The sequence below is a fragment of the Kwoniella pini genome, chromosome 5 (genome assembly GCF_000512605.2).
Source record: "Kwoniella pini CBS 10737 chromosome 5, complete sequence".
Classification (NCBI taxonomy): domain Eukaryota; kingdom Fungi; phylum Basidiomycota; class Tremellomycetes; order Tremellales; family Cryptococcaceae; genus Kwoniella; species Kwoniella pini.
The window spans coordinates 1,060,613-1,086,773 of NC_091720.1; the positions used below are offsets into that span (position 1 = coordinate 1,060,613).

Genomic DNA, 26,161 nt, shown 5'->3' on the forward strand with positions numbered 1-26,161 from the left:
TGCGCTTCCATCTTGCTCGTATTACTTTTATTTGGCCAAAATGACCTAGTATGTATATTTACATACGCAACAAGACGAGAAAGACATTGAAATGGAAAGATAACTCAAATTTCAATGCACAAACTTACATCGAATATTTGCCAATCATGTCAATATAGTCTCTTTGAGACATATAATTGGATTTGATCCTGGAAAGGTTGGATTCACTATAGCTCGGGATCTCAACATTCATACGACATAAAACGACATGACATATAATGTATTATATGAAAAAAAAAAAAATATCAACCACCTACAGAACCCATAGCTTTCTTTAATCTAGATCTTAATACATCATCTCTACTTTGCGTTGAAATACCCGTAGCACTTAAACTGGTAGTTCCAATTACACCTGTATTTTTCATTTCTTCTTCATTATCTTTCATTTTCATTGTAGGTAAATTTGGATTTTTATTACCTAGTGAATCGGTAGTTTTTACAGTAACAGCTATGGCTGGAGCGGGTTTAGATTTTCCAGTTGTTATGTCATGAGGTATTGGAGTAGATACTGAAGAAGGTACGATTATAGGAGGTTCTTGTGATTTTAATTTGATTATACTTTCTATTAATACCGCACGTCTAGTCCATCTTCTTCTTCTTGTAAACTAAAACAATCGTTATATCAGTCAAATCTTTCTTTCTCTGAATACACTCAACTCAACGAAAATAAAATTTAAAATGATAATTCACCTTGCCCAAACCACCTTTCGCACTCATACCTTCCCATTTATTATCCCCATATACCCAACCATCGTTATCCGTTGCATCATCGTTATCTACGATAACCTCTCCCATTGGCATTTGTACATTTACATTCACGTTACCACTCTGACCATGCGGGTCATCGGTATGATATGAATCCTCGCTAGTTTGGGACATAGTTCGAGCTCTAAAGCTCGTCGTATCCGCCGACTGTTTTCTAGGTGAATTACTCGTAACGTTTGTGGCGGAAGGATTTATCGATGTTGCTCTAGCTTTCAAACGTTCTAAACCTTTTGTGAATGCTTGTTCGGCTATAGATTGTGCTCTTGCACCTGGTGAAAGAGTATCTTCCGCTGTAATAGAAGGTGGAGAAGATCCAAAAGTAGATATGAAAGATGTTGGTCTACTAGAAGATGAACCTTCTTTTTGAAGTGCAGGGACTGTGAAACCTTGATCATCTTGTGGAATTGTAGGTGAAGGTACATTTCCAGTAGAAGTAGAATTAACAAGACCAGGACCTTGCTTGACTATTAACCAATCATCATCTAACCATTTCCAACTTGTTGTTCTCAGTACTTTTGCATTGGGATCTTCTGAAGTAGGATTAGGTGTAATTATTGAAGAAGGAGGTGGAAGTGTAAATGATTGAGGAGGAGAAACAGGTTGTAAATGATTATCGCACCATGAAGGTCTTTCATTAGGTAATAATGCAGAAGTCCAATCTAAACCCATCCACCATCTTTGATTTTCATGTAATTCAAATTTGAAATAGATTGGCTTTTCAACTTTTTTACTACCTTCCTGCTCTTCATGATTATCAGTATCATCTATAGCTGATCCTGAAGCGACTGGACCACTAAATTTTGGCTTGAAAGAAAATGCTAAAGAAGGTCGACGAGATGTGGTCCATTTCGATTTTAGCCATCCTAATGGTGAAAAGTGAGAGATAGAGAAATGATAGGATGTTTCAGGAGGTGAGCCAAATATAAATAGGAAAATTAATGCAAGTGATCTTCGAACAAATAAAGATTTTGATAAAAGGTTTGTTAGGTGAGCTAATGGTGGTGAGGGTGATAAGAGAACAATCGAGCCTAGTATACCGAGTAGAGTGGTATATCCTATTATGTGGCCTAAAGCAATCCAAGTAATCCAAAGTACGACAAGTCCTCGAAGTAATCGTATAGGCCCAAGTTGACGAAATCTGTCATATATCGCAGTGATTGTAGGTAAAGGTGAAGGAGGGAGAAGAGCGTAAATAGCGTTTATGTCTGATAAAGTGGACAACAGAGTATCAGATGTAGAGGGCTCCAGTGCGGTATTCCTCGTCGGCTGTTTGGGTGCCGAATGAAGTCGAAGTCTCTCGAGCGGAAGAAAAGGTAAGAATATGAGAGCTGGAAGTAAGAACCTGTAGGAAAATGGTCAGTCGTTGAATGTACTAGGAAATATGAAGGGAGCCTTACCTGAAAGCATGGCTTGATCCGAGACATACAGCCCACCAAGCACCAATGATCATCCAGCTCGGTACTCTATTGCCATTCCTCCAAAGCAAAATCTCCAGTATGGACTTGAACAGCGAAATTGGTCGAGCGAATAAAACGAGTAATCGGAGAAACGGTGCTGGAAGAGAGGAGATGAGATCCGATGATTGAAGAATCACAGGCGGTGGAGGATCTGTAGTAGCCCCCTGAGGGATTGACACTGAGGGAGCCATGGTTAGAACAGTCTTGTTGATGATCCTGCCATGTCTTTCTTCATAATCTCCCTTGCGTCTTCTGGTTTCGAAAGCTGAATGTGACAAATATTCTTATTTTTGAGGTAAACGTCACCGAAGACCTTGCATTTACCGAATGCCGGTATGACACGGGATCAAATTGATTTATGTATAGAATTTACGGTGCCCCACTCGTCAAAGATTTTTCAGTTAAGCGGCAAAAATAAAAATCAAAGTGTAAATCAATAACAAATTTAACATCGACATATATTGTTGAAGCTCAACAATAGAAGATTATATTAAAGGGAACGATATTAATTTCAAGCGCCATGACTACGAAGACGACTCCAAGTTCATTTAAGATTAATCGGAAGAATGGTTCGGAATTGTCCAGTACGACATTGGATCCTACAGAAGTGATGAAAGCCATGTTAGCTGCGCAACAAACAAAACAAACAAACGGTAAAGGCAAAGGCAGAGAAATAATCTCAGATGAAGAAGATGAGGATGAGGAATACTCGTCTTCAGACTCTGGGCTAGATGAATTGGACGAAGAAATATCACACGGAAAAGGCATTCCTGAAAATCAGAATGAGCGAAAAAGAAATCGCATCACAGATGATGAGGAAGAAAGTGACGAAGAGGAGGAGGAAATAAAACCGCATAAATTGGAAAATATAGCTTCAAGTTCGCGTATTAATTTATCGTCTCGTACTTCTTCTTCTCTCAATAATACATCCAACGCAAAAGCCAAAAAAGTTGATCCACAAGCAGCTTTCTCCGCAAACCCGAAACCGTCACCAGAAACATCTTTTGCTTCTCTCGGTCTTTCCCAACCTCTTATAACAGCTTTAAAGTCCATAAATATACGTGAACCTACTGAGATTCAATCGGCATGTATCAGTGCAATTTTATCGGGTAAGTCATTTCAACATGACACTTAAGAGTGACAAAGTAGAATGAGCTGATACAGAACGGAGCAGGTCGAGATTGTATAGGAGGTGCTAAAACTGGTAGTGGTAAAACCATGGCTTTTGCTTTACCAATAGTAGAAAGAATAGCTAGAGATCCTTTTGGTATCTGGGCGGTGGTTTTAACTCCAACGAGGTGAGTTTACTTGAATTTTCTACCTTAGATTCATAAATACTTACTGATCGATTTTATGATCTTGCTTCTTTACAGGGAATTGGCTTATCAATTATCCGAACAATTCTTAGTAATTGGTAAACCATTAGGTCTAACAACTGCAACAATAGTTGGAGGAATGGATATGATGACTCAAGCTCAACAACTTGAATCTCGTCCACATGTCATTGTAGCTACTCCTGGAAGGTTATGCGATTTATTGCGAAGTGATGGTTCAGGTCAAGGGAAATTAAGTAGAGTGAGAACACTTGTAAGTTGCCTTTATTGAGTTTTCTCAAAACTTAGTCGTAGCTGAAAATGATAATCCTATAGGTGTTGGATGAAGCAGATCGACTATTAACTCCGACTTTTGCACCCGAATTAGCATATCTTTTCTCTCAAATCCCACCTAAACGTCAAACTTGCTTATTCACAGCTACAGTCAGCGAAGCAATAATGGAATTAGCCAACAAAACTCCTCCAGCTGGTAAGGATAAACCTTTCGTTTACAGGGTAGAATCAGAGTGAGTGTATCTATAATATATAACGTGGAGATGGACTAAGCTGATAATTTGACAAATAGTACAATGACAGTATCAAAATTGAAGCAAAAATATTTATTTATACCTTCTCAAATTAGAGATCCATATTTACTTTATATTTTACATAATCCACCAGAAGATATTGATATTACACTTCGTTCAAAACCTATAAAAATAGAAGAAAATGATAAACAAAAAAACCAAAAAAATAAAAATAAAAGAAAGAATATAATGAAAAAAGAAGAAGAAAAAAATGAAAGAGAAGAAGAAGAAATTAATATACCTTCTACAATAATTTTTACTCAACGTTGTGCAACAGCACATTTATTACATTTATTATTAGAACAATTAGAAATTTCTTCAGTTCCATTACATTCACATTTAACACAACCTGAAAGATTAAAAAGTTTATCAAAATTTAAATCACAACAAGTTAAAGTTTTAATTACAACTGATGTTGGATCAAGAGGATTAGATATACCTGAAGTTTCAATGGTAATTAATTGGGATTGTCCAAGAAAATCAGATGATTATATTCATAGAGTTGGTAGAACTGCAAGAGCAGGAAGAGGTGGTATTGCAATTACAATTATAACTGAAAAAGATTTAAATTTAATTAAATTAATTGAAAATGATATTAAAGTTGAATTAAAAGAATTAAATTTACCTGAAGAAAAAGTTTTAGAAAATTTAAATAAAGTTGCTTTAGCTAGAAGAATGGCTACTATGGTTAGTAATTAATTTCATTTTAAATCATTTTTTTACGAAAAGGAAATTTTAACTAATTTTTACTTTTTCAATGCCTTAAAAAGGAAATGCATGATTCAGGTTTTGGAGAAAGACAAGCTATAAATAAAGCTAAAGCTATTAAGAGGATGAAGAGGGATGCCGCTGCTTCGAATTGAGCTTGATGAGATCCTCAACCAATACAAGATATTCGATATACATATCTTAACGATGCAAGCATACAATCAGGCGCAGCTTGAGATTCTTTTAAACAGCAGAGAAATATACAACATTACATGAGCATGATACACAAAGAAAATTATACGGTCACGTCTAATCAAAGAATAAGTTCAGGAGATAATCAATTGGCACTACCCATAATCCAGATTCTCAACCAGTAGAATCAATAACCCTATTTATACTACTCGCATTTAGCTCTTACAATGAGTCAACGAAGCACCACAGAATTGAGCGATGAAAACGTATAATATCAACTATGAATGCAAACTTGAAATCAGTATTTTACATAAGGAGGAAAAGTAAGAATAGTAGAAGGTGTAGAACTCACAATCAATACAAAACCAGTCAAAGCTGTTATTCTAACATTTTTCCACCATTGTTGTCTTCTTACATTTCTTGCACCTCTTCTAAATGCATATGCTTGTCCAGCTAAAGTATCTGTTTTATCAACTAAAAGATCTAATCTTTCACCACGTTGAAGTATAGAATCAATATTTTGAACCATAATATCTTTACTACAAAACCCACAAATCAAAGAAAAACATTATTAATCATAAAGTAATTATAACAAATATAGTAACAAAAACCAAATGAGACTTACACGTTATTCAAATCTGACTGAGCTTGTTTTAATGGATCAGCAGGTGGAGAAGTTGTATATTGATGCATTAATTTAGCTAATTCATTCTCAAAGTCACCTAAAGAATGTGCTGATGCTGAAACTACTTCATCTGAAGAGAAAGATGCTGTGAACTATGATAATGAGATCATTAGCAATTATGCACGCATTGACACTGAATTTCGCCGTCAAGATTTGGAAAACACTTACCCTCCTTTCTACTTCTGCCAAGAAAGCAAATGGCATTCTCCTTCCTACTGAATCATCCGCCATAACTAGATATATCACTCCATTTGATGACGCATAATGTATAAGTCGATCTTGCCATACATCTATGAATGACATAAGGGAGATCAGCAATTGCAAAAGGTCGATGGCAAGGGTGCTCCCATGGCTGATATAGTAAGGAGCTTCTCACAGGTCAACTTCGAATTGTTTGGCGGTATCTTCGACAAGATCGTTATTTGAGCGGCTATAATCCAGCAACATCAGTTTGTGTTCTAGAATTGTACATTATATATGCGATTTGACCATCGTCCTGGCCACTTACCTGGCTTCAACTCAGCTGTTCCGGTAGCATGTTCAGCCAAGACCGTTGTTCCCCTAGCTACTAAAGCATGAATTAATGACATTTTGGTCTACGTGAGTCTGAACCGAAATGAAGAGTAGAGTGTTGTAGGACAAAAGTCGAAGGCGATTTATGATGCGAAAGCTAAAGTGAAGGCTGAAGAGTATATTGATTAGATTGTAGGTAACATGTAATCTTACATGATCGTCATTAAATCATGCTCTCACGTTGGATGCCTTGTTGCTTGTCGTGATAACCGGTCACCGTACATAGACACGGAATCAAACTTATCCAGGCTCTTAGAACACCCAAGATTACCACGTCATTGCTTTTTTCTGGTCTCACGCGTTTGGTTTTCCTTGTGATTTCACTCACATTAATTGCATTCACTCGGTCTTGTCCCTCTTTTTACCGTAAATATCAAACTATAATCACTTGAACATTACGACTTCCCGCTTTTCAATTTCTTATTTATCTCCTTCTTGGACACCACCATCACCGATTGATTCATTCACGTTCATTTGGGGCTTTTTGTTCAAACATCGAAGAATATACATCACATGCCATCGATATAACCTGATTCAAGGCGATCGAAACGATCAGTGATCAGGATCAAGTTGCCTTCGATGGAAACTCCCAATACACGATCAAGGCGTAAAAGAGAGCTCGAAAATAGTTCGCAAGAAGATGGATTGAAAGTAGCTTGGGTACATGACTCACAACTGAGAAAGGCTGTTTTACAAGCTACAGAAGATGGTAAATATTCTTTTACATTTCATCCATTATTTATCTCCCAAGACGCTCAGATCATGATATTCCTAATCTACGAAATCTATTTGATAAGCTGATACGCTATGTCCCTTTAGACCCTATAGCACCTCCAACGCCTACTCAATGCCCTAGGCCAATATCAAACTTGCTTAAATCTTCTTCATCGTCCTCCGGTTTTGGACTAAATTCAAACTCAAGCGGAAGTAGACCTGTGAGGAAAAGACCATGTCGGGGACATAGATCTTTACCCACTTCGTCTAAGGGTCCAGCTTTAGATACAGAAACTAGCATAGGATCAATTAGTCTACCTTCCATGTCAATACTATCAAATGTCGAAAAGGAGAAAACAAGATTGGATTATCTATTAGATCGATTTTCTTTGCTCTCTTCTCCCATGGACGAGGAGAAGAACAAAAGAACGGATTACATTGGTAATCAAGCTGAAACACCCAGCCGAAATACTCGATCGAAAAATCAGACTGGATCTTCAAGGGGAGGAATGATCACTTCCACTCCGTTAAAGAAGAAAAATATCAACACGAGCACAACTACAACGCATGAACCAATTTTGAACGCCAAATTAAGAGGAAAATCCAAGGATCACCTCAACGAGAATATCAATTCTTATCCTCATTCAAGATATCTCACACATGAACCGCAAGTTCTCTTTAATCCCCCAATCACCACTTCTTCAATAGTATCAGATCCTATCGGATCTCGAAAACCACTTTCACCCGTTAAAGGATATGGACCAAGACTTGGATTAGGATCACAACATAAACCGTCAATCACATCGAATAGAACTGGTGGTTGGACAAGAACAAATAGTGGGAAAGCATTTCGGACTCCGTTCTTAGAGAATGCGAATGATCAAAATCATTCAATTGGAATCAGATCATCACCGCGAAAAATCACAGGACAACATTCGAAATCAATCACAACAAAACCTTCCATATCCGTTAGAGGTCCAGCAAACCATTTCAACGCATCTATGAAGACAAATGAAAGTACGATTGAAATTACCAAGACGAGCGGGAATATTAGTAAACGACCAGGAAATCTTCGATCAAATACAAATACATCAAATACAAATTCTTCTTCCGCAAATTCTTCATTACCTCCAACTCCACCTGTTCAACAAGTTGAATTTAAAAATTTTGATGTAGGTGAAAATGAACCTGAAGATACAAGTTTTGATTCTTTTGATGGAATTTTTGCATCAGGTGGAGAAGAAATTGAAAGGATTTTAAGAAGTGTTGATGGATCTATACGATAAATTTGGGAAATATAAAAAAGAGAAATATCTTTTATAGTGCTTATTTAGATTTTCCCTTTTTATCATATTTTATTTTTTATTTTTTTTTCTTTTTGATTTGTTGGGTGTTGGATTTCTTTTTAGTTGAAAATTATGTATAAGTAGATGAAATTCATGTTGTTTGTGAACAGTCTTTGTATTTTTTGTTGGTTGTAAATTTATAAATGCCCTTTCATACTTTTTTTTTATCTTTATTTGAATCAAAACAAGATACGGAGTTGGATTAATTTATCTTTTAAATTAAATTTTGTTATTTCGTTTATCCAGGTTCATTTTTTCATTTCTATGCATTGATATCTTTGTGTGTACAAATCAAATATATGATGCACATTGGATGCGAAAGTGATTCATTGACTTGTAGAAGTGAGTCATGAATAATGTATCAAAAAATTACCTATCCATCCATGACATAGTTTCATTCCATCCCCAATGATCATTCCAAAATCTTTAAAACCCATTTTGAAAATTAGCTAAATTTACATTACATTATACGATATTTTATTAATTAAAAAGTTTAAAGATTTTATAACTTACCCTGCACCTATTAAACCTCCTGAACCTTTCCATCTAGATTGAGGATTAATAATAGCCCAATCAGGTATCTATTTCGACAATAATCTTCAGATTTAATTTTCTTTACTTTACAGAATTGATCAAAAAAAATAAAAGAAAACTTACTGGAATACCAGTCCTAATTGGAAATAATCTTGAAACTAATTCCAAACCTAATTCATCATTACCAGCTATTAATAATGATATTGCTTTTGTGGAAGTTGGATGAGGATGTAAAGTAATTATGCCTAAAAAAAGGAATTTCAGTATTTGCTCCATTTTTGAAGTTATATGACTTTACCTGCTCCTTTATCATATATTACTTTATCTTTTAATAACATTACACCTTTTGTAGGAAATTGTACTATATAAAACCAAATAAATGAGAAGGTTTTCGCTTTTAGGTTGAAAACCTATTGAACAATTACTTACATGGTATTCGATTTTGCCTAATCATCCAATTTGTATATAAATTTTCATCAGGTCTACCAATAATAATTAAATTACTTTGACCAATTTCATTTTTGGCTATTCTAATTAATCCTTCTTTATCATCAATAATTTCACAATCCAATCTATGAAAGAGATACAAATCATGTGATATTTTCTTTGCTATATTAATAATTCTAGGTGAATTAGGACAAATAATAATCATAGGACCATTCGTCGATAATATACGTATCAAAGGTCCATAAGTTCTTGGAGGTGTTAAAGGACCCAAATTTGATTTATCTTCAGATTTCCATCCATTAAGAGTCTTAATTAACGTTTCAATTTTACCAGAATTTTCAGAAATTAACTCAATCCTTTTAATATTCATTCCTCTTAAATCTAATGGTTTAGAAGGATTACTTTGTTTCCATTGTCGAGCATTAACATCTAATCTACCTATTCTACCTGGAATATCTAATTCTACTATACGTATACCTGCTCGACCACCACTTTCTTGCGGATTGGCAGTTGTCAATGTAAAACCAACTTTTCGCTGTTCGTCCCAACTTTTCTTTCTGGGTAGATTTTCAATGAAATTCATTACTTGGGATAAACGTAATACATCATCCCACCAATGTCCTTTTTTAGGTATTTCTATAAGTTTCACTGATCCTGAAGCTTGTTGACCTGCCCAAGAAGAGATGAGTTGTACGTATGATCTAGAATGACGAGGCGGAACATTATCGTCTTCACTCCCATGTATGACCAAGATAGGTATATCCACAAGATTTGACAAGTATAAATCATTACTGTATGCTGAAAGTGATGATGACAAGATACCAATCAAAGAAGGATCTGCAAAATGCCTTGAAATACTACGATGAAAAAGATTTTGTTCAGCTCAATTATACATTTCGACAGAATCAGGGATGACCTAACGTTTCTGTATATGGTACATAGTCTTGTATAGTCAGCCACCCAGATGCAGCCACGACTATTGAGTAGTCAGCTTGATCTTGTATCCAAATAGATAGATAGATAGATAAAGCATGATTGGTACCGCTACACTCACCTCCTTGAATACGATCAGGGTACCTCGCAGCTAAATGCCAAGCTCCTTGACCTCCGTTCGAATGGCCCATCAGTCTGCAGTTGATCAGCGTCAACCTTTTGGTTCTAAGCGCGGAGACTGTACCTACATGGTTTGATCTGATACGGTGATTTCTATTCTCTTTACTACATCGCCAAAAGCCTCACGAGCAGCCCAAACATCAAGCATACTACTTCCATGCCAATCCTCTCCCCATTCGTTCCTGCCAGTGGATAAAATTGCCCAATACCCCGCAATGAAAGGTACAGCCTCAATGTACTCTGGCTGGGTGATGTCAACTCCAGCACCATGAAGGACAAGGAGAACTGGCGGCAGGGCTTTTTGTGAGGTATGGGGAAAAGGATGCGCATTGAAGAGAGACCGGGACTCTGAGGGTGAGTCCGAGCTGATACAAGAGGTCGAGTGGGAAGGAGAAAGCGAGGAGACAGGAGGAGGGACTATCATAGCGTGAGAGATGCAAGCTGGGATACCTGAAACGATGGAGGGTGATGCGAAGGTGATTTTGAAAGGAAGAATACGATCTACATTGTTTGTTCGAAGATGCTTGAAAGTAGGATGCCATACAATCTCCTTTTCTTTGTCGTGGATCTTGACTTTCAGCTTTATATCTAATGATCTCACATACTCTGGCAAAGGTGTGATCTGCTCAATCTTCAAAGTGAGTGGCCTAGTTTGGCCATTGATTATATTCGTTGTTCCTTGAGGTAGGGCGATATTCACCGATCTACCAAATGAGCTGTCTACTCCCAAAATCTCTATACTTTCAGCTTCACATGGTACCCTAATTCCAACCGAAATCCAATTTCCCATAAACCAACCATCCACAATATCAGGTACTTCTTCCAAACCTCCTATGATATCTAAATTTTCTATATCATCTAATTCAGCTACAATCTTGATCTTTATTATAGGAATTGAAGGTGCAGGATCACCAAACATTCTAATTTCGTAAATAGCTTTGAGCAATATAACATATTCACCAGGAATAAAAGATAATGATCGAGCGAAATTAGAAGTTTTAGATGTTATTTCTCGTTTACCTATTGGTGTTTCTGCAAAAGCATATATATCTCCATTATACCATTGTATTGGTCCTGTAAAACTTGATGAAATATGTGAAGGTATAAAAGCGTATTCTACACCTTGAATTACATCTATACGTATTGAAGTCTCAGAATGATTAGGTATAAAAGGAATAATGATTTTTGATCGAAGAATACATTGATATTGAAGTGATGCCCATCCATGGTCTGAACGAAGCTGATCCCATCTACGTAAAAACTGCATCAGCTGATATGATGGAACTGAAAAGATAGATATGCAGGCTAACCTGATTTCGGGGTAAGATATTTCTAGAGTACCGTCATTTCCTACTTTGAACTTTTTCCAACCTACTTTACCTCCTTTTCCTATTTCACTAGGCCAAGTTTCTTCCTCGTCATAAGGCCTAAATGCGAAATCCATATCTGGGTCAATTGGAGGATCAAGAAAGGCGGAAAGAGGGGAATTGATTAAAGGGTGTTCTCGCATTCCGCTATCAAAGCGATTTCACTCAGTCAGTGGGAGCTAGACTGATTTGATGCAGCTGGCATACCTTGGGAATGGTCCTACAGCCTGAAGATAAAACAGTCAAGATCTAGAGTGAGCTATGATGCGGGATCATTGTAGGACACATAGAAAGACTTTCTATTACTCACTTCCCATTGTCGACCTATCTCAACTTGATTAGACATATTAAGCTCTGATAGGTGCTATTGCATGTCATGTATGAATGAATGAGGTCCTCCTCTCTTTCGAGAATTATTCTTTCATTGATCGTCCATCCATAAACGAAACGTTTCATCAAGATAAGACATGATTTCATGCTGTTTGCCCTATCTTATCGTTCACATGGTCATATTGTCGCTTATCGGCTATCGTCCTGACCGATTACGGAAATACTCGCGCTCAACTACTCTTTAAGATCTTAACCAAGATTAAAAGGTCAAATACATCCTAATATTTTATTACAATCCAGCAGATATCCTTTGACCATGACTCGAGGTTTGATTCATGATTGTACACCTCCTCCTAATTGGCCTGAATCAATAACATATTTAAATAAATCTCGTTTATCTTCTAAATTTCCTAAAGAATTAATTTCAATAATATCACCAAATACAAATGGTTTATTTAAACCAAAATCAATTAAAAAAAATCCTTTAAAAGTAATTATAAAACAAATTAAAATTGAAAATCATCCTGCAAAAGGACAAAATGGATTATTTTCAAATAAAAAAATTAAACCTGGTGAATTAATTATACCTTATTTAGGTATAATTCATTCAAAATTTATTTTATCTGAAAATGAAAATGAAATTCAAAATCAAAATCAAAATGATGAAAATGATGAAAATGATGAACATGAAAAAAGTGATTATGATTTATCTTTAATTAGAATTTCATCTTTTGAAAATAAAAATCCTTTTAAAGGAATTAATATTTCAATTGGAATTGATTCTAATAAATTTGGTAATTTAGCTAGATTTGTAAATGATTATAGAGGAATTAATGATTTAAAAGGACCAAATTCTGAATTTAAATTAGGTAAAGGTGAAAATGGTGAATTACAAATGGAAATTTGGAGTTTACCTTATAATAATAATAGAGATAAAACTAAACAAAATTTAGGTATACAAAAAGGTGAAGAAATTTTAGTTAATTATGGTAAAGGTTGGTGGAATGCTAGAAATTCATTAAATTAAATCGAAATTGAATATTATCGGAAACATCTATCCGACAAAGTGGAATTTATCATCAAATTTCAATTGTTGCCAAACAATTGTATTCCAAGAAGGAAATTAATAAATCATTTAATTATATTACGGATAAACCCATTCCCATCTCCAACCCATTGGTCTATCTTTTTCCAATTCGAACTCGGCAACACTATGATGAGCTTTTGGATACTTCTTTCGTCTCATTTGATAGCTCGTTGATTTATCTCTATCCAAAGTCAAGGAATAATATGAGGTGGAAACATCGGCTTCGCCAGCTGTAAACAAGAAACAAGATACCAGCGTTAGCTCTAGTACTCTATGGAATGACCCCTGGAAGGATCAAGCCACTCTTTCAAGTTAGCAGAACCTATGGTGACCGAGTCATGAAGAAGGGTATAATACGAATTAGCTTGTACTCACACAGCTGATGAATTATACCTATACTATCTTTTCCAAATAACCATCTCGCACCATCAATAATCGGGATTTTACGTTCTCTAGCTGATTTAGGCATTTTAGGATCTTCATTCTCTGATGTTAAAGGTGGAAGGATCGGTAAAGAGCTCAAAGCGTTAAGAGATGGTTCTAGAATTATCAGTCTTGTCGGAGGATCCCTATATAATATTGTTTTCAAAACAATTCGAAATCAGCATCACTATTTCTGAAACGTATAGATAACTCACGAAGGATGTAATGTATTTAGATGATCTAATGTAGCTTTAGTAATGTTCATAAGATCCATGTAATCTGATAAACAAGTACTATATGACAAAGCTATAAGTCAGCATTTAACGAGCTTTTTGAAATGAATGTTAAACTCAACTTACTCGGACTTGAATTTCTTTTCCGAAATATTGAGTTCTTCTTGATGTGATAGTGATTCATCATCACCAACTGGCATACCTTCGTCCTGATTGAATCGAGGAGGTTCATTCTCATCAATGACTTCTTTTCTCATTAACATATTCGCTATATCCCATAAAATGATTAAAGAAGGTGTAGATTCTAGATGATGTGGTTGATTGGAAATTTTATTTAATCGAGAATCAGATTCAGTCAAAAGGGTAAGTAAAAGTTTAAGATGTTTTGAAGTTGAACAATGACTATTCAAGAAAAAGAAAATTGCATATTATTAGCTTTTTTTTATTTATATAACTTATTCGGTAACTTTGATGTATGATATTTCCAAAAATAAATCACCGTATATCAATTCTTTTTAATTTTTTAAGTATTCCTAAATTACCTGTTATTTCTCTAAATATATCTTCATCTTCTTCTTGTATATCATCTACATAATTCCCTTTAGGTCCTGTAATTATTAATATTTTTTCTCTTTCTCTAATTTCTCTAATAATAAAATTATTGTTATTTTCATTCTCTTCTTTATACCTCTCATCAAATTTCCTTTTTCCTTTTCCTTTTCCTTGTCCATTTTCAACTTGTTGTTGTTTAATAGTAAAATTAATTTGATTTAAAGGTTGTTGATCTATTAAATCCAAATAATTAAGAGATAAATGTAATGGAGATGTAGGTGGTAATGGACCTAAGATATATGTTAAAGAATCGAAATATGTTTTTGATCCTGGCGTATCACTATTTGAGTTAGATGATGATGCAAGAAGTGCGGAAATTGATAAAGGAAGAGGAAGCGGTCGTGACATGCGAACCAATTTGTAAATCCTCTACTAAGCTCCAGTGAATCTTAATAATGAATGATGGATGGAGAGTAATGAAGGTCTTTAGAGTGATGTTTCAATCATACTTACTGATCATCTCCTGTTGAGATGCAGCTCAATGTAATATCGACTGGATCTCCTCCACTTGACGCGTGAGTGGAGGATGTCCACTCAACTACGGTGAGGTTTTTGTATTGATGATCGCTTTTGCTCAATTTATACACTTTACGACAATGAAATATGTATAAATATACGTATGTTTGCAAGCAATACAATTAAATCTATATCAGAGCGTTGCCATCCTCTGTACCCACTCGCCAAGCTCTTGAAACTCCATCTCCGCATCTAAGACATTCCCATTTCTCTTCTTCCTCATTTTGATTATCCTCTTGTATGATTTTGTTTTTTTCTCTCAAGTCTTTTTGCTGAACACTTGCTGCATCCTTCTTTGATTCTAATTTTTTGGTACTTGTCTTATACGCTTTGACCCTTTCATTATGTTTGAACAATTCTTCACCTATACAATAATAACACCATCTACAACCACCTTTACAATCCGTTTGAGCAGGTACAAAAATCTTATTTTCATCCGAATCCAATTCATGTCCGAACCCACCGGCACCTTCTATAGGTGGCAAATTCAATCCTGATCCTTGAGCTGATGAAGATAAGGGTACAGGTGCAGTAATATTGCGAGAATGACATATAGGGCAAGTTGATAATGGTAAGTCCGCATATATACCTTTATGCCTTTGTGAATGAATACCATTTGCCATCGGTTGAGATTTGATAGTTGAATAGTCGATTTTCTGAGGAGGGGAAAGTAATGATCTCATCCGATTTAGGTGAGCGGATGGACTTAGATAAGGAGGAAAGGGAGGCAAAAGTGGTATAGCAAACATCAAAAATTCCTACCGAGAATATGGGAGGTTAGATACACCTAATTTGTTGGAAAAGAAAAGGTATGAAGACTAACGGTAAATGTGCCCCAGACTAGTTGTCTATTCATGAATTCGTATCCTACCATCCTTGCCAAATGGGGTTTAGCAGGAACGAGTTTTAATTGTAGTATTCGCATGAGTAAAGATGGATATCTAATGAGGATCATATTAAACTCAATCGCCCAGATGGAATGTCGAGATTGAGTTGTCAAATTGAACAAAAAAACTTACTTTCCATCATACAAGAAACCTAACCAGCCAATCAACTCCCAAATTCTACTCAAATTCTCCAATCTACCTATTAACCTCCAAGCTTTTTTTCGTAAATCATAATTTGGTAAATCTGACCATTGTTTAGATAAAGCATATTCTCTTATACGATTCAAAAAGTATCTAGGAAAAATTGGAGGATGTAATAAAAGATATAAAATTAATATTTTCTTAGTTGCTTAAAAACGAAAAAAAAAATAATTGTTATTTATAAGCTCTGGAAAAATGAAATTCTTACTTGAAAATAATAATGAAAAAGAGAACTTACGATTAATAGTTTTTGAAGATATTAATTTCATATTTTGCATTTTTAATCCTGGAGAAGCATTAATAGAAGACCAAATACCAAATTTAAAAATAATTAATTGAATTAAAAGTTCAATTTCTGGTCGAAACCCATTTGAAAAAGTTAACTAATAATAACAACAAATATAAAAAATCAATTTCCTTTCTCCTGTTCTGCTTCTGACAATTAATGACTTACCTTGAAATTATCTAACGATTTAGTTAAGTTATCACTCATCATTTCCACTAAAGCTGAATCAAGATCATCTGAATCTATTTGATTAACTTTTGGTGCATTTAAAGGTATTATCATTGAAATAGAAGAAGATGATTCCGAAGGTGATTCTCCTGGATATATTATTCTTTGTGGAGAAGCCATCTTGTGATTCAGTCTCTCGCACATGATTGTGCGGAATCTCGATGATAAGATTTCAATCTACAATATCTGCAGTTGAGAAGGTCGGATCAAGTATACGATTATATATGCAGAAAGAGACAAATGAACGATTCACTTAAAAAGGATTCGATTATTTGACACCTTTTAATCAATCAATATTTGTGACACTTTCCGTCTTATCGGCTTATGTTTACCGGATCATGCATGGTAATTACGTAACATATTGCTTCGTCAACAAATGTCTTTGTGTCATTCGTGTTGATTTTATATCGTCGACCATGGATGAAATGAAAGAGTTCTCAATCTGCTTTATTCGTGCTGCGTAATTCGACAGAGACAGAACTTCAATGATCAGATGCCTCGATTTTTATCGCTAGTTGATCTAGCTATAATCGCTTACTTCCTCATTGGGGTTGAAGCTATCTGGCCTTTTAGAGAAAAACGATTCAAAGAAGAAGCTTTCATCAATGCCGGTTTCTTAGGTTTAGAAGGTATAAATGGACGTATAATAGGTGTAGGAGATTGGAATGGTGATCAAAAGTGAATATTAAACTTCTCTATGTCTTTCAGAAAGGTGTAATCAAGTTGTGCTAATGAGAGTTGAAGATTGGATTTATTCACTTTAGATGAAAATAAGAAAACTATAACGGTGAATTTGTGGAATAAAGGTAAATTCCTCGTAACTTTTGAAGCTTGTATTAGGGAAATTTTTAATTTCGATGTGAGAATGAGTAGCTGATACTTTATGATTTTTTATTTAGAAAAATTCTCATTTACTTCAGCTCATACATTAACGCTTTCATCGACAATATCGAATATTGTACCAGGCGATTACAATCATGATGGACATTTAGACTTACTTGTAATGTACGTACAGAATGATGATGGAGGATGGTGGGGAAGTAAGAATGAAAAGTTGGGTATGGAAATATTCTTAGGCGGTGCTGAAGATGGTGGATTTCGTAAGTAATTCTACGTTTCAGGCTATGTCCGTTTAGGGTTCGGTTTGTCTTGTTGCTGGAAGCGAAAAATGTAACGAAGAGTCAATTTGGTACAGTGAAGTAGGCCAACCGGGGGAAATCAACGAGCTGATAATTTGATATTATCAATTATTATAGAAACAGCTTCGTGGAAATTGGATTCCTCATTGCCAACACAGCCCATTGTATTCGATGCAGACAGCTCGCTCAAGCCTTCCTTACTTGGTCTAGTCCCTACAGAAGATAAAACAGATGGACTACTGAGAACTTGGCTCAACAATAGTACAGGATTAGCTTTGTAAGTTATTGCTTAATGACTATTTTTGCAATAATTGACCGCTTAGCTGAACCACCTCTTACAGAGGCCCTACACCACTAAGATCCCCTGAACAAGCTTGCACTTTGGCAAATCCACATAGTAGTGCATTTATAGATATCGATGGTGATTGTCTACCAGGTAAGGGAAATTAAAAATCAAAAAGGACTTTGTACCTTGTCTTTTGATGATATAATTTGACCCATGATGGATTGGTAGATCTCGTCCTGCATTGCGCTCAATCGAAATCATCTCTTCGTTCGATTCAAATTTGGTTGAACAAAGGCAAATCCGGTTTCGAATTATCCAAGTCGTATGATCTGCCTAGAGGGAGTGGACCGTTGTCATTCGGAGATATCAGTGAGTTGTCTTATTATCGGTAATCATCTGAAGCGAGTATACTGAACATCGATATTATTCAGATCGTGACGGATCAATCGATATCATCTTTCCCACTTGTGCTCAACAAAGCAAATCCACTGGAATAGGAACGGAATGTAATCTGAACGTAGCGTACAACAAGCAGGTTCCTATCTGTTCCACGGAAGTATCGCAAAGTACTAAAGAAGGTGCATTGAGATGTCGTGGTTGGGGTGAACTCTGTACGCCGGACGATAATTTTCAATTTACTTTTGATTCCTCCGACCCTGTGAGCTTTTTTCAAGTAAATCAAAAGACATATTCGAAATCCCAATTGACGGCTGTTCGCTTTAAAGGACTTTACCTCGGTACCCTTCTCAACTCTTTTATCCGATAAGACCGGATCATCCGTAGGCGGTATACTACTTCATCTACCTGACCAGCCTGAGATTCCCTTACCGATAAGAATCGGAGATTATAATGTGGATGGATTCCCTGATTTATTATTGACTGTTCAATCGATTGTAAAGGGCGGTGTATTGGCTTCGAAAGAGGTCAATCAAGTTAAAATACTGGTCAATGTACCTTGCTCGAAGAATGTACCTGGTTGTGAAGGAACCGCAAAAAGCAAGAGAGGATTCAGAGTTGGAAGTGGAAAAGCTTGGGAAGCTTTGGACAGTATCACGGATGCTGAAGGAGCCAGCTGGATGGATCTGGACGATGACGTGAGTATCATGGTTGAGGAAATTTCTTAAGTAGAAAATTGTGTTGACATTACTCCTTGTTAAAAAGGGGTCACTGGATATTCTTGTACAGCGGTCAGGTGCCCAGTCTGGTGAAAGGATAGCCTTTATACAAAATAACTTTTATCACGATGCTTTCTTCCTCAAAGCGCAAGGTCAGCTATTCGTTTCCTTGATCTGGCAACTGTAAGCTGAATTATGCGCGCAGTTCTCAATGGCGCCTGCGAAGGGGAGTGTGAACCTGTTCAAGGTGGTAAAGCGTATAACGTGAGTTCCAATGATATGTTCGTCAAAAAATGAAAGCTAATAAGAATATCATATAGCCTTTGGGAGTTAGTTATTCCGGAGCTACATACAAGTTCACTGTACTTGATACGGAAGGTCATCGGGTAGCTCAACAGGGTATGTCAGCGTGAATCATTTCATTGAAATATTAGTTGATGATTATTTTTGCCGCAGTTGCTCAACTTCCTCAAACGGGCTATCATTCTTTACATACTCCTTACGCGTATTTCGGTTTAGGAAGGACAAATAATTACGTTGAAGTGAGTTGACTGTCTTCGCTCTGGAAGTCACGCTCGCTCTGTTGCTTGAAAAGACAAGCTGATACGAAGCATACTAGAAATTATTCATAGGGACATCTTTACCACAAGGTAGTCATTCAACATACCTAGAATCTATTATTCCAAATTCACAAATTATAATTAATCCACCTTATCCAATTTCTTCTGACGAGAATAACGATACCAATGATGCTGATCGAGTTTTGTCAAGAGAATATTCGCCGGTGAAAAGTAGATCAAAAGAATGGAAATCTCAATTATATTTGAAACCTGGAGATTGGGTTCCTTGGGTTGGAGTTGCAGTTTTTTCAACTACAATTATATTGGGATTCATAGTTTTAGGTTTAAATGAAAGGGAGAAAAAAGAAGATGAAAAGGAACGTAGGAGGAAATTACACGCAATCAATTTTCAAGCTTTATAGAATTTACTTTTTTTCCAAACAGATCTTGTGTATCTTGTAATTTGTATAATCAATATATGCATTTCATCTCATAAGACGTATATTTTCAACAAGGATGGATGCATGATATATGAAACACCTTGATTTTGATTCTTTTACCCCTGAAAATGATTTTAAACCCTGAAACACGGTGTTACTTACCAGGGATTTGGGATCGATTTAAAGAGCGGGTAAAGTGAAAAAGGTTAGATATAGATTTATTATATCGGCATGATTTTCGTAAGATTTACTAATATCTATATAACATAATTAAACTAAAAATAAAAAGTTGAAAGCATGTTACTGACGCGTCTTTTCTTTTGATTTTTATTTCTATATGAAAGGTATTGCGGATTTGAGATAAATATTACATATGGAGATAAGAATGAAAGTGATTCTTTCGATTTCAATTTGATACTTCATTTCTTTTGGTTTTGTTATCAGTGCTTGACGCATTGATTATTTTCAACTTTTGATATTTGTTTATTTAATACGCACAAACCCCTTTCATCGAACAAGTTGAGCTTTGTTCATTCTTACTAAAATTCTTTGCTTGTTGTTTCAAGTTTTGTTCTTTTACCTGGTGTAGAAGCTGAATAAATAAAACATAAAAGGAGAAGCAAAAGGAAGAAGGTACACAATCAGTGCTTCAATAACGTTCCTTTGACTTTTATTGTATAATCAGTTGGCTTTAACTGGTTTTAAGCTTGGTGAGTTCTTCATACAACTAATTTGTCTATTGTCTATTGAATGATATGCTTCATATTCCTTCATCCTTGTCTCATCTTCACCTTCTTTCATTATCATAAATCATATACCCATACTAACTTTATTCACTTACAGCTATTATAGCGATAATACCACCTTCATTTAGTTATCTCGGTTGATCCAGATAACTTACCTCACGCTCTTTACGCACCAAAGCCTACTACACTCTTTCCGAGGCTACCTTAGTCCGTTCACAATCTCAATCATACTTTAAATTTGGATACACGTTGGTCAAACACATCATTTTACCATCATGCAAGTCTCTCAGCTATGCTTTGCCCTCATTGCTTCCTTAGTATCTGTTCAAGCTCATATCGCATTATGGGATGAGGGTATGTATGGGTGAGTTTTAAAAGTCATTCGCGCTTGATTTCTTGATCAGTGATACACAAGATCATATTCAGCTGAGTTTGAATTAACGGAATAGATGGGATCCTAATGATCCAAATCAATCTGAACCTGTTCTTCCATTAATGCATCTTTCTTTCAATGATTGGTGGTTTCATGGATATATTAATAAACCACCTCAAGAAGGTAAATTCATGTCATTACCATCTGGAGGAACTTATAAAGGTCAAGTTGCATGTAATAAAGCATTAACAAAATATGGTCAAAATGAAAATCAACAAAAAGGAATTTATGCATGTGATGGAAATGGATCACAAGGTGGAATAGGTGCAATGCATACTTCAGATAAATGGGAATCTCAAAATCCAAAAGATGTAAAAGGATGTGGAATTGCAATTGCATATGAAAGTGATGTTTCAAAAATTAAACCTGAAGATTTTTCTGTTATTTCAGTAAATTATACTTGTCCTTGGTTTAAAAATGTTGATTTTCAAATTCCATCTAATTTACCTCCTTGTCCTGAAGGTGGATGTCATTGTATGTGGGGTTGGATTCATTCTGCAGATGCTGGATCAGAACAAAATTATTTTTTAGGTTATAAATGTAATATAACTGATGCAATTGGTTTAACTCCTATTCCAACTCGTAAGTGAATCTTCATCAATAAATATTATAGAAAATGCAAAATTAATGAATAAAAACATTTTGATTTTTTATAGCTAAAACTGCAAATAAATGTAATTATCCAACGGATATTTCAAATTGTACTATAGGTGCTAAACAACCTCATTATTGGTATCAAAATGAGAGAAATAATAATCCTCAAGGAGAATATGATCCACCTTTCTGTAAGTTTGAACTTCATCAAATTAAATCAAAACCTTTTTTCTGTACAAAATACTTATGTTAGATATTTTAGATAACAATGAATACGGATTTATCAATGGAGCTCAAACAGATCTCTTCGCTTCCGTTGGTGAAGCCGAGACGGATACATCATCAACAAACATCACCGGTGCAACTTCCTCGAATACATCAGCAATATCTTCTCAATCTTCAACTATGTCTTCCACCGTCTCATCACCTTCTTCATCTTCCTCTATTACCACTTCAATCGCTGAATCAGGTGCTTATGGAGATACACAACCAACTCCATCAATCGGACAGATTAATGATACTGAACCTACTTCCACTTCAATCAATACAGACTTTACAATTCAAACTACAGTAACAATTCAAACAACAATGGTAAAACCAAGTACTTCCACAACTAACATTCAAGCTCAAATAGCAATTGCTTCAATTTCATCATCATCTTCTGAATTGACCTCAACTACTACTTTATCTGAATTTACATCTATTTCTTCATCTACTTCTTCTTCCGAAATTTCTAAATCAACTTCAAAAACAATTTTAAATGAATCTATAAATAAAACTTGTTCTATTAAACGAAAAAGACATTTAGATAGATTATTAAATTCACCAGAATTATTAAAAAAGCATATATTAAGAAATGAAAGAAGAAGAGAAAGATTAAGAAAAAAAAGAATTCAAAAATGATTTTGAAATGACTTAAGATAAGATCATTAATCGAGATCAAATTTAAATTAATTTAAAAGTGATTTTAATTTGTTAATTTTGACTTTCTGTGAAAGTTCAAAAAAAAAAACTGCTTCAATTTATTTATATTTGATAAGATAATTTCTTACATATCAGCTTTATCTCATAGTGTACTTCTTATATTTATAGGTATATAATCAGACTGGATCTTGATGTTATATTCTATACTAAAGTACATTCTCAATATACCATATCAAACTTGATAATAGCATCACCGATAATTCATCGACTGATATTGAAATGAAATCGGCGATCCGACTAATTGCAGAGAGACACATTGTGACATGTAACATGATGCATACTTGATTGAGATTACAACAACAAATCTAATACGAAATGGGAAAATACAGTAACAACGATATCGGATTTTGCTGGGTATATTAGGTTCCTCTTATAGAGGGGGAGTACAACAAGCTTACTATATATATATATATCAAGTACTTTCTTGATACTGTTTTCTCATCGATTGGATCACGCATTTTACACATGAGAAGTCTTTCTCCTTTTACCCCTTCTCTGACCTTTTCCCTTTCCCTCTTCCTCTTCCTCCTCCTCCTCCTCCTTCTTATTAGATCCTTCGCTCATTCTTTTTTTAACTCCCACTCCCGCTCCCGTTCCACCTCTACCACCTTTCTGTTCAACTTGATATTCCGTCATCATAGCATCTTTTTTTGCTTTTTCTTGGTCTCTTACACTTTTTACATATCGTAATGCTAACTCAATTTCAGGTTCTTCAACACGATTCAATGTAAATTGACTGATCGTGTTCAGAGTGGCATTCTCGTTAATTGTGTCGGGCAGCTGTGAATGATTGTTCTCCAAGATCAAACCCAAATTTCTGGCCCATACTTTATTCTCGATACCCAAGGTCATTCTTGATCCTTGTAATCTACCCAAGAGTAAAAGTAGAGCAATTCCTCTTCGAGTCGTAGGACAAGCCCAAAGCGAAGTTCGAACTGCATTCACCAGAGGAGTGTAAAATCGAGGTTCACCAACGTGTACGAATACCCATAAGATATCGGGAGGTCTGAGGAAGTGAATCGGGTCCTTTGCTGAGATTCCGGGTACAACAATTTGATTTTTGTCATTGCTGTGTATCTCGATGGTTGTGAGAGAGTCATAATCTCTCATCAAAATCCTGATCACTCGATAAAAAATCGATTCCATGATTGGGCATGTTTGCAGATTATTGATGTTTGGTGGCATACAGTCGACGGATACAGCCAAATCAATCAACAAGCTATGGATAGAGTCGGGTGGCAGTGGCGAATGGAGTTGTTCAAGCGGAATCGATTCTTGTTCAAGGTATCTGCCGCATAGCTTCGCCATAGTACTGGCGATAAAGGAATATGAGGTGTGAGCGACAAGCTTGTCGGCAACCTTTTTGGGAGAGTCAATTTTAGCATACGCCTACTTGATCTGGCAACCGCCTTGCAACTCACTACGTTAGTCCAGTAAAGTGTACCATAATACCAATCCCGATTGATCTCTGCCGTTCGAAGCTGGTACTGGAGCGAGTCGATAATTTCTTTAGCTTGAGCGAGTCTTCGAAGGATGACAGGCTCTACTGTGGTCTTGTGCTCTTGCAGTGCAGAAGCTGTCGTAATCTGTCCAGGAACTAGGCGAATCTGTTGCTGGAGCGGAGTCGGTTGCAGGTTAGATTGAGTGGTCGCTGTTAGGGTACTCATGAGTGGTAGACCATTAACTTGATTGGGACCTGGATGACTGAGAAGCATATTAAGAGTGACGGGTCCTGAATTTACGGCGAACGGTTGAACCGTGGGATGTGCCATGTTGGGAGTTTTCTTCGCTGATTCCATGAGAATAGTGTTGGGAGGGAAGGCACGATGTAGAGTATCAGGAGATGAGTTATCACCACTAGGAGGCAAACGCTGCATGATTGGGATGGTCAAGCCGGGTACAGGCTGATTGAGCATACTTGTTTGTAATGGATGTTGGTTAGTAGCAACTGAGTCGGCCAATTGGGGAAGGACTGCAGATGCGCCGGCGGTCATTCCCATGCTGGTCAGGGGAGTTTTGACAGGCTCAGTAGATTGCAGATTTTGGCTGTCTATGGTGTTTGGACCAGCAGCGCGGCCAGGTATTTTATCCTGATTGTCGCTTGTTGGAATGTGTGAAGAACTCTTGGTTGCACCGCTATGCTTTTGGACCTGAAGGGTGGTTTGTATTAATGGTTTCCTACCTAAGTCAAGCTGTTTATTAATACTAAACTCTTTCCATCTCAAGGGTTTCCCACCCCATGTTGTTGCGAAAGACTCTTTATCTACTTTCTGATCTGAAGCTTTCATCTTCAAAGTGGGCGCCGAGGAGGAACGCTTATTGTTTGTTGCGGTTTTTGAGAGCCTGTCTGCGATGGAAGTCTCCAGTTCTTTTCGTGGAAACTTCTGCTCGGAGACCTGATTTTCATTTTTCTTCGAAACTGAGATTGGAGCTGACGTGAGACATTTTTTTTCTTCTCTTCGTCGACGTCTTCTTTCTTCTTTGGTTAATTCTTTGTCATCTTGTATATCTTCATCATCATCATCATCATCTTCCCATGGCCACTCGAGGTTTGATTTTTCCCCTTTTACAACTACATCTAAAGAATTTCGATGTTCTCGTATTGTCAAACCTCTACCTGCTATTCCAGCTTTGACAGAATCAGAAATTGTAGAATTTGGGGTAGAGTTGAGTGAATCCCTTTTTTGTCTTTTAATTGCCTTTCCAATCACTTCTGGAGTATTACAAGGAGGACCTTTAGGAAGAGGGTGATACAAAGGTGGGACAAAGTACGTTTGAATTGTCTCGCTATTCGAGGATCCACTTTGTAAGTGGGGAGCTGATTCTTCTACCGCATGGCTTGTGAGTATGGAAGACTCGGCTTGATGATTATCAGTATCTAGCTCCAAATTGGCATGTCGACGTTTGATGGGATGAGTGACGATTGGAGGAAGTTGAGGATGATTAGATTTTTCACCTGTTCCCATTGTCGAAAAAAGGGATCCTTTCCTTGACTTGGAATCGTAGTAATTATTTGAATTACTGTCTTTCACATTGGGATTTATTTCACTTAGAACGACCGTAGGACTGAGGCTTTGTGATTGAGGAGGTGTAGGTCGAAGTTGAGCAGGTAAGTCAGCCATCTTGATGAAGCATTGAGAGAATCATATCAGCTTTCTACGGTATAATAAGTTTTCATTTGTAATTTGAGATAATGCTCACCTCACCTCAATGTCACTGTA

At 36.1% G+C, this 26,161-nt stretch overlaps 11 protein-coding genes across 11 annotated transcripts; 5 read left to right on the plus strand and 6 right to left on the minus strand.

Annotated features, from left to right (window-relative positions):
- Nucleotides 1-284: 284 nt before the first annotated feature.
- On the minus strand, nucleotides 285-2,452 carry I206_104171 (uncharacterized protein; the record flags this gene model as incomplete). Its single annotated transcript, XM_019155991.1, has 3 exons — nucleotides 285-644; nucleotides 730-2,146; nucleotides 2,202-2,452. 3 exons carry the CDS (start codon nucleotides 2,450-2,452, stop codon nucleotides 285-287), a joined length of 2,028 nt encoding a protein of 675 aa, XP_019010949.1.
- A 329-nt stretch (nucleotides 2,453-2,781) lies between these two features.
- Nucleotides 2,782-5,024, plus strand: I206_104172 (uncharacterized protein; the record flags this gene model as incomplete). The annotated part of the gene is made up of 6 exons (XM_070202913.1): nucleotides 2,782-3,370; nucleotides 3,436-3,559; nucleotides 3,635-3,848; nucleotides 3,911-4,101; nucleotides 4,161-4,848; nucleotides 4,932-5,024. The coding sequence occupies 6 exons, from the start codon at nucleotides 2,782-2,784 to the stop codon at nucleotides 5,022-5,024; spliced, it is 1,899 nt and encodes a 632-aa protein (XP_070059014.1).
- Nucleotides 5,025-5,276: 252 nt separating this feature from the next.
- Nucleotides 5,277-6,336, minus strand: I206_104173 (uncharacterized protein; the record flags this gene model as incomplete). Its single annotated transcript, XM_019155989.1, has 6 exons — nucleotides 5,277-5,339; nucleotides 5,414-5,600; nucleotides 5,687-5,838; nucleotides 5,915-6,036; nucleotides 6,123-6,176; nucleotides 6,255-6,336. 6 exons carry the CDS (start codon nucleotides 6,334-6,336, stop codon nucleotides 5,277-5,279), a joined length of 660 nt encoding a protein of 219 aa, XP_019010947.1.
- A 562-nt stretch (nucleotides 6,337-6,898) lies between these two features.
- Nucleotides 6,899-8,319, plus strand: I206_104174 (uncharacterized protein; the record flags this gene model as incomplete). The annotated part of the gene is made up of 2 exons (XM_019155988.1): nucleotides 6,899-7,028; nucleotides 7,139-8,319. 2 exons carry the CDS (start codon nucleotides 6,899-6,901, stop codon nucleotides 8,317-8,319), a joined length of 1,311 nt encoding a protein of 436 aa, XP_019010946.1.
- A 429-nt stretch (nucleotides 8,320-8,748) lies between these two features.
- Nucleotides 8,749-12,186, minus strand: I206_104175 (uncharacterized protein; the record flags this gene model as incomplete). Its single annotated transcript, XM_070202914.1, has 12 exons — nucleotides 8,749-8,803; nucleotides 8,893-8,960; nucleotides 9,037-9,158; nucleotides 9,212-9,274; nucleotides 9,343-10,217; nucleotides 10,282-10,336; nucleotides 10,415-10,488; nucleotides 10,542-10,770; nucleotides 10,846-11,723; nucleotides 11,784-11,987; nucleotides 12,048-12,067; nucleotides 12,151-12,186. The coding sequence occupies 12 exons, from the start codon at nucleotides 12,184-12,186 to the stop codon at nucleotides 8,749-8,751; spliced, it is 2,679 nt and encodes an 892-aa protein (XP_070059015.1).
- Nucleotides 12,187-12,486: 300 nt separating this feature from the next.
- On the plus strand, nucleotides 12,487-13,197 carry I206_104176 (uncharacterized protein; the record flags this gene model as incomplete). Its single annotated transcript, XM_019155986.1, has 1 exon — nucleotides 12,487-13,197. The coding sequence occupies one exon, from the start codon at nucleotides 12,487-12,489 to the stop codon at nucleotides 13,195-13,197; it is 711 nt and encodes a 236-aa protein (XP_019010944.1).
- Nucleotides 13,198-13,314: 117 nt separating this feature from the next.
- Nucleotides 13,315-14,873, minus strand: I206_104177 (uncharacterized protein; the record flags this gene model as incomplete). Its single annotated transcript, XM_019155985.1, has 5 exons — nucleotides 13,315-13,487; nucleotides 13,633-13,826; nucleotides 13,896-13,973; nucleotides 14,040-14,315; nucleotides 14,413-14,873. The coding sequence occupies 5 exons, from the start codon at nucleotides 14,871-14,873 to the stop codon at nucleotides 13,315-13,317; spliced, it is 1,182 nt and encodes a 393-aa protein (XP_019010943.1).
- Nucleotides 14,874-15,169: 296 nt separating this feature from the next.
- I206_104178 (uncharacterized protein) lies at nucleotides 15,170-16,763 on the minus strand (the record flags this gene model as incomplete). The annotated part of the gene is made up of 5 exons (XM_019155984.1): nucleotides 15,170-15,799; nucleotides 15,865-15,982; nucleotides 16,061-16,277; nucleotides 16,368-16,512; nucleotides 16,584-16,763. The coding sequence occupies 5 exons, from the start codon at nucleotides 16,761-16,763 to the stop codon at nucleotides 15,170-15,172; spliced, it is 1,290 nt and encodes a 429-aa protein (XP_019010942.1).
- Nucleotides 16,764-17,136: 373 nt separating this feature from the next.
- On the plus strand, nucleotides 17,137-20,165 carry I206_104179 (uncharacterized protein; the record flags this gene model as incomplete). The annotated part of the gene is made up of 13 exons (XM_019155983.1): nucleotides 17,137-17,321; nucleotides 17,388-17,449; nucleotides 17,543-17,743; nucleotides 17,900-18,059; nucleotides 18,124-18,218; nucleotides 18,297-18,437; nucleotides 18,500-18,726; nucleotides 18,794-19,162; nucleotides 19,230-19,335; nucleotides 19,389-19,447; nucleotides 19,504-19,582; nucleotides 19,640-19,725; nucleotides 19,803-20,165. 13 exons carry the CDS (start codon nucleotides 17,137-17,139, stop codon nucleotides 20,163-20,165), a joined length of 2,133 nt encoding a protein of 710 aa, XP_019010941.1.
- A 1,039-nt stretch (nucleotides 20,166-21,204) lies between these two features.
- I206_104180 (uncharacterized protein) lies at nucleotides 21,205-22,859 on the plus strand (the record flags this gene model as incomplete). Its single annotated transcript, XM_019155982.1, has 4 exons — nucleotides 21,205-21,293; nucleotides 21,379-21,944; nucleotides 22,019-22,147; nucleotides 22,219-22,859. 4 exons carry the CDS (start codon nucleotides 21,205-21,207, stop codon nucleotides 22,857-22,859), a joined length of 1,425 nt encoding a protein of 474 aa, XP_019010940.1.
- Nucleotides 22,860-23,399: 540 nt separating this feature from the next.
- On the minus strand, nucleotides 23,400-26,062 carry I206_104181 (uncharacterized protein; the record flags this gene model as incomplete). Its single annotated transcript, XM_019155981.1, has 2 exons — nucleotides 23,400-24,299; nucleotides 24,362-26,062. 2 exons carry the CDS (start codon nucleotides 26,060-26,062, stop codon nucleotides 23,400-23,402), a joined length of 2,601 nt encoding a protein of 866 aa, XP_019010939.1.
- Nucleotides 26,063-26,161: the final 99 nt, after the last annotated feature.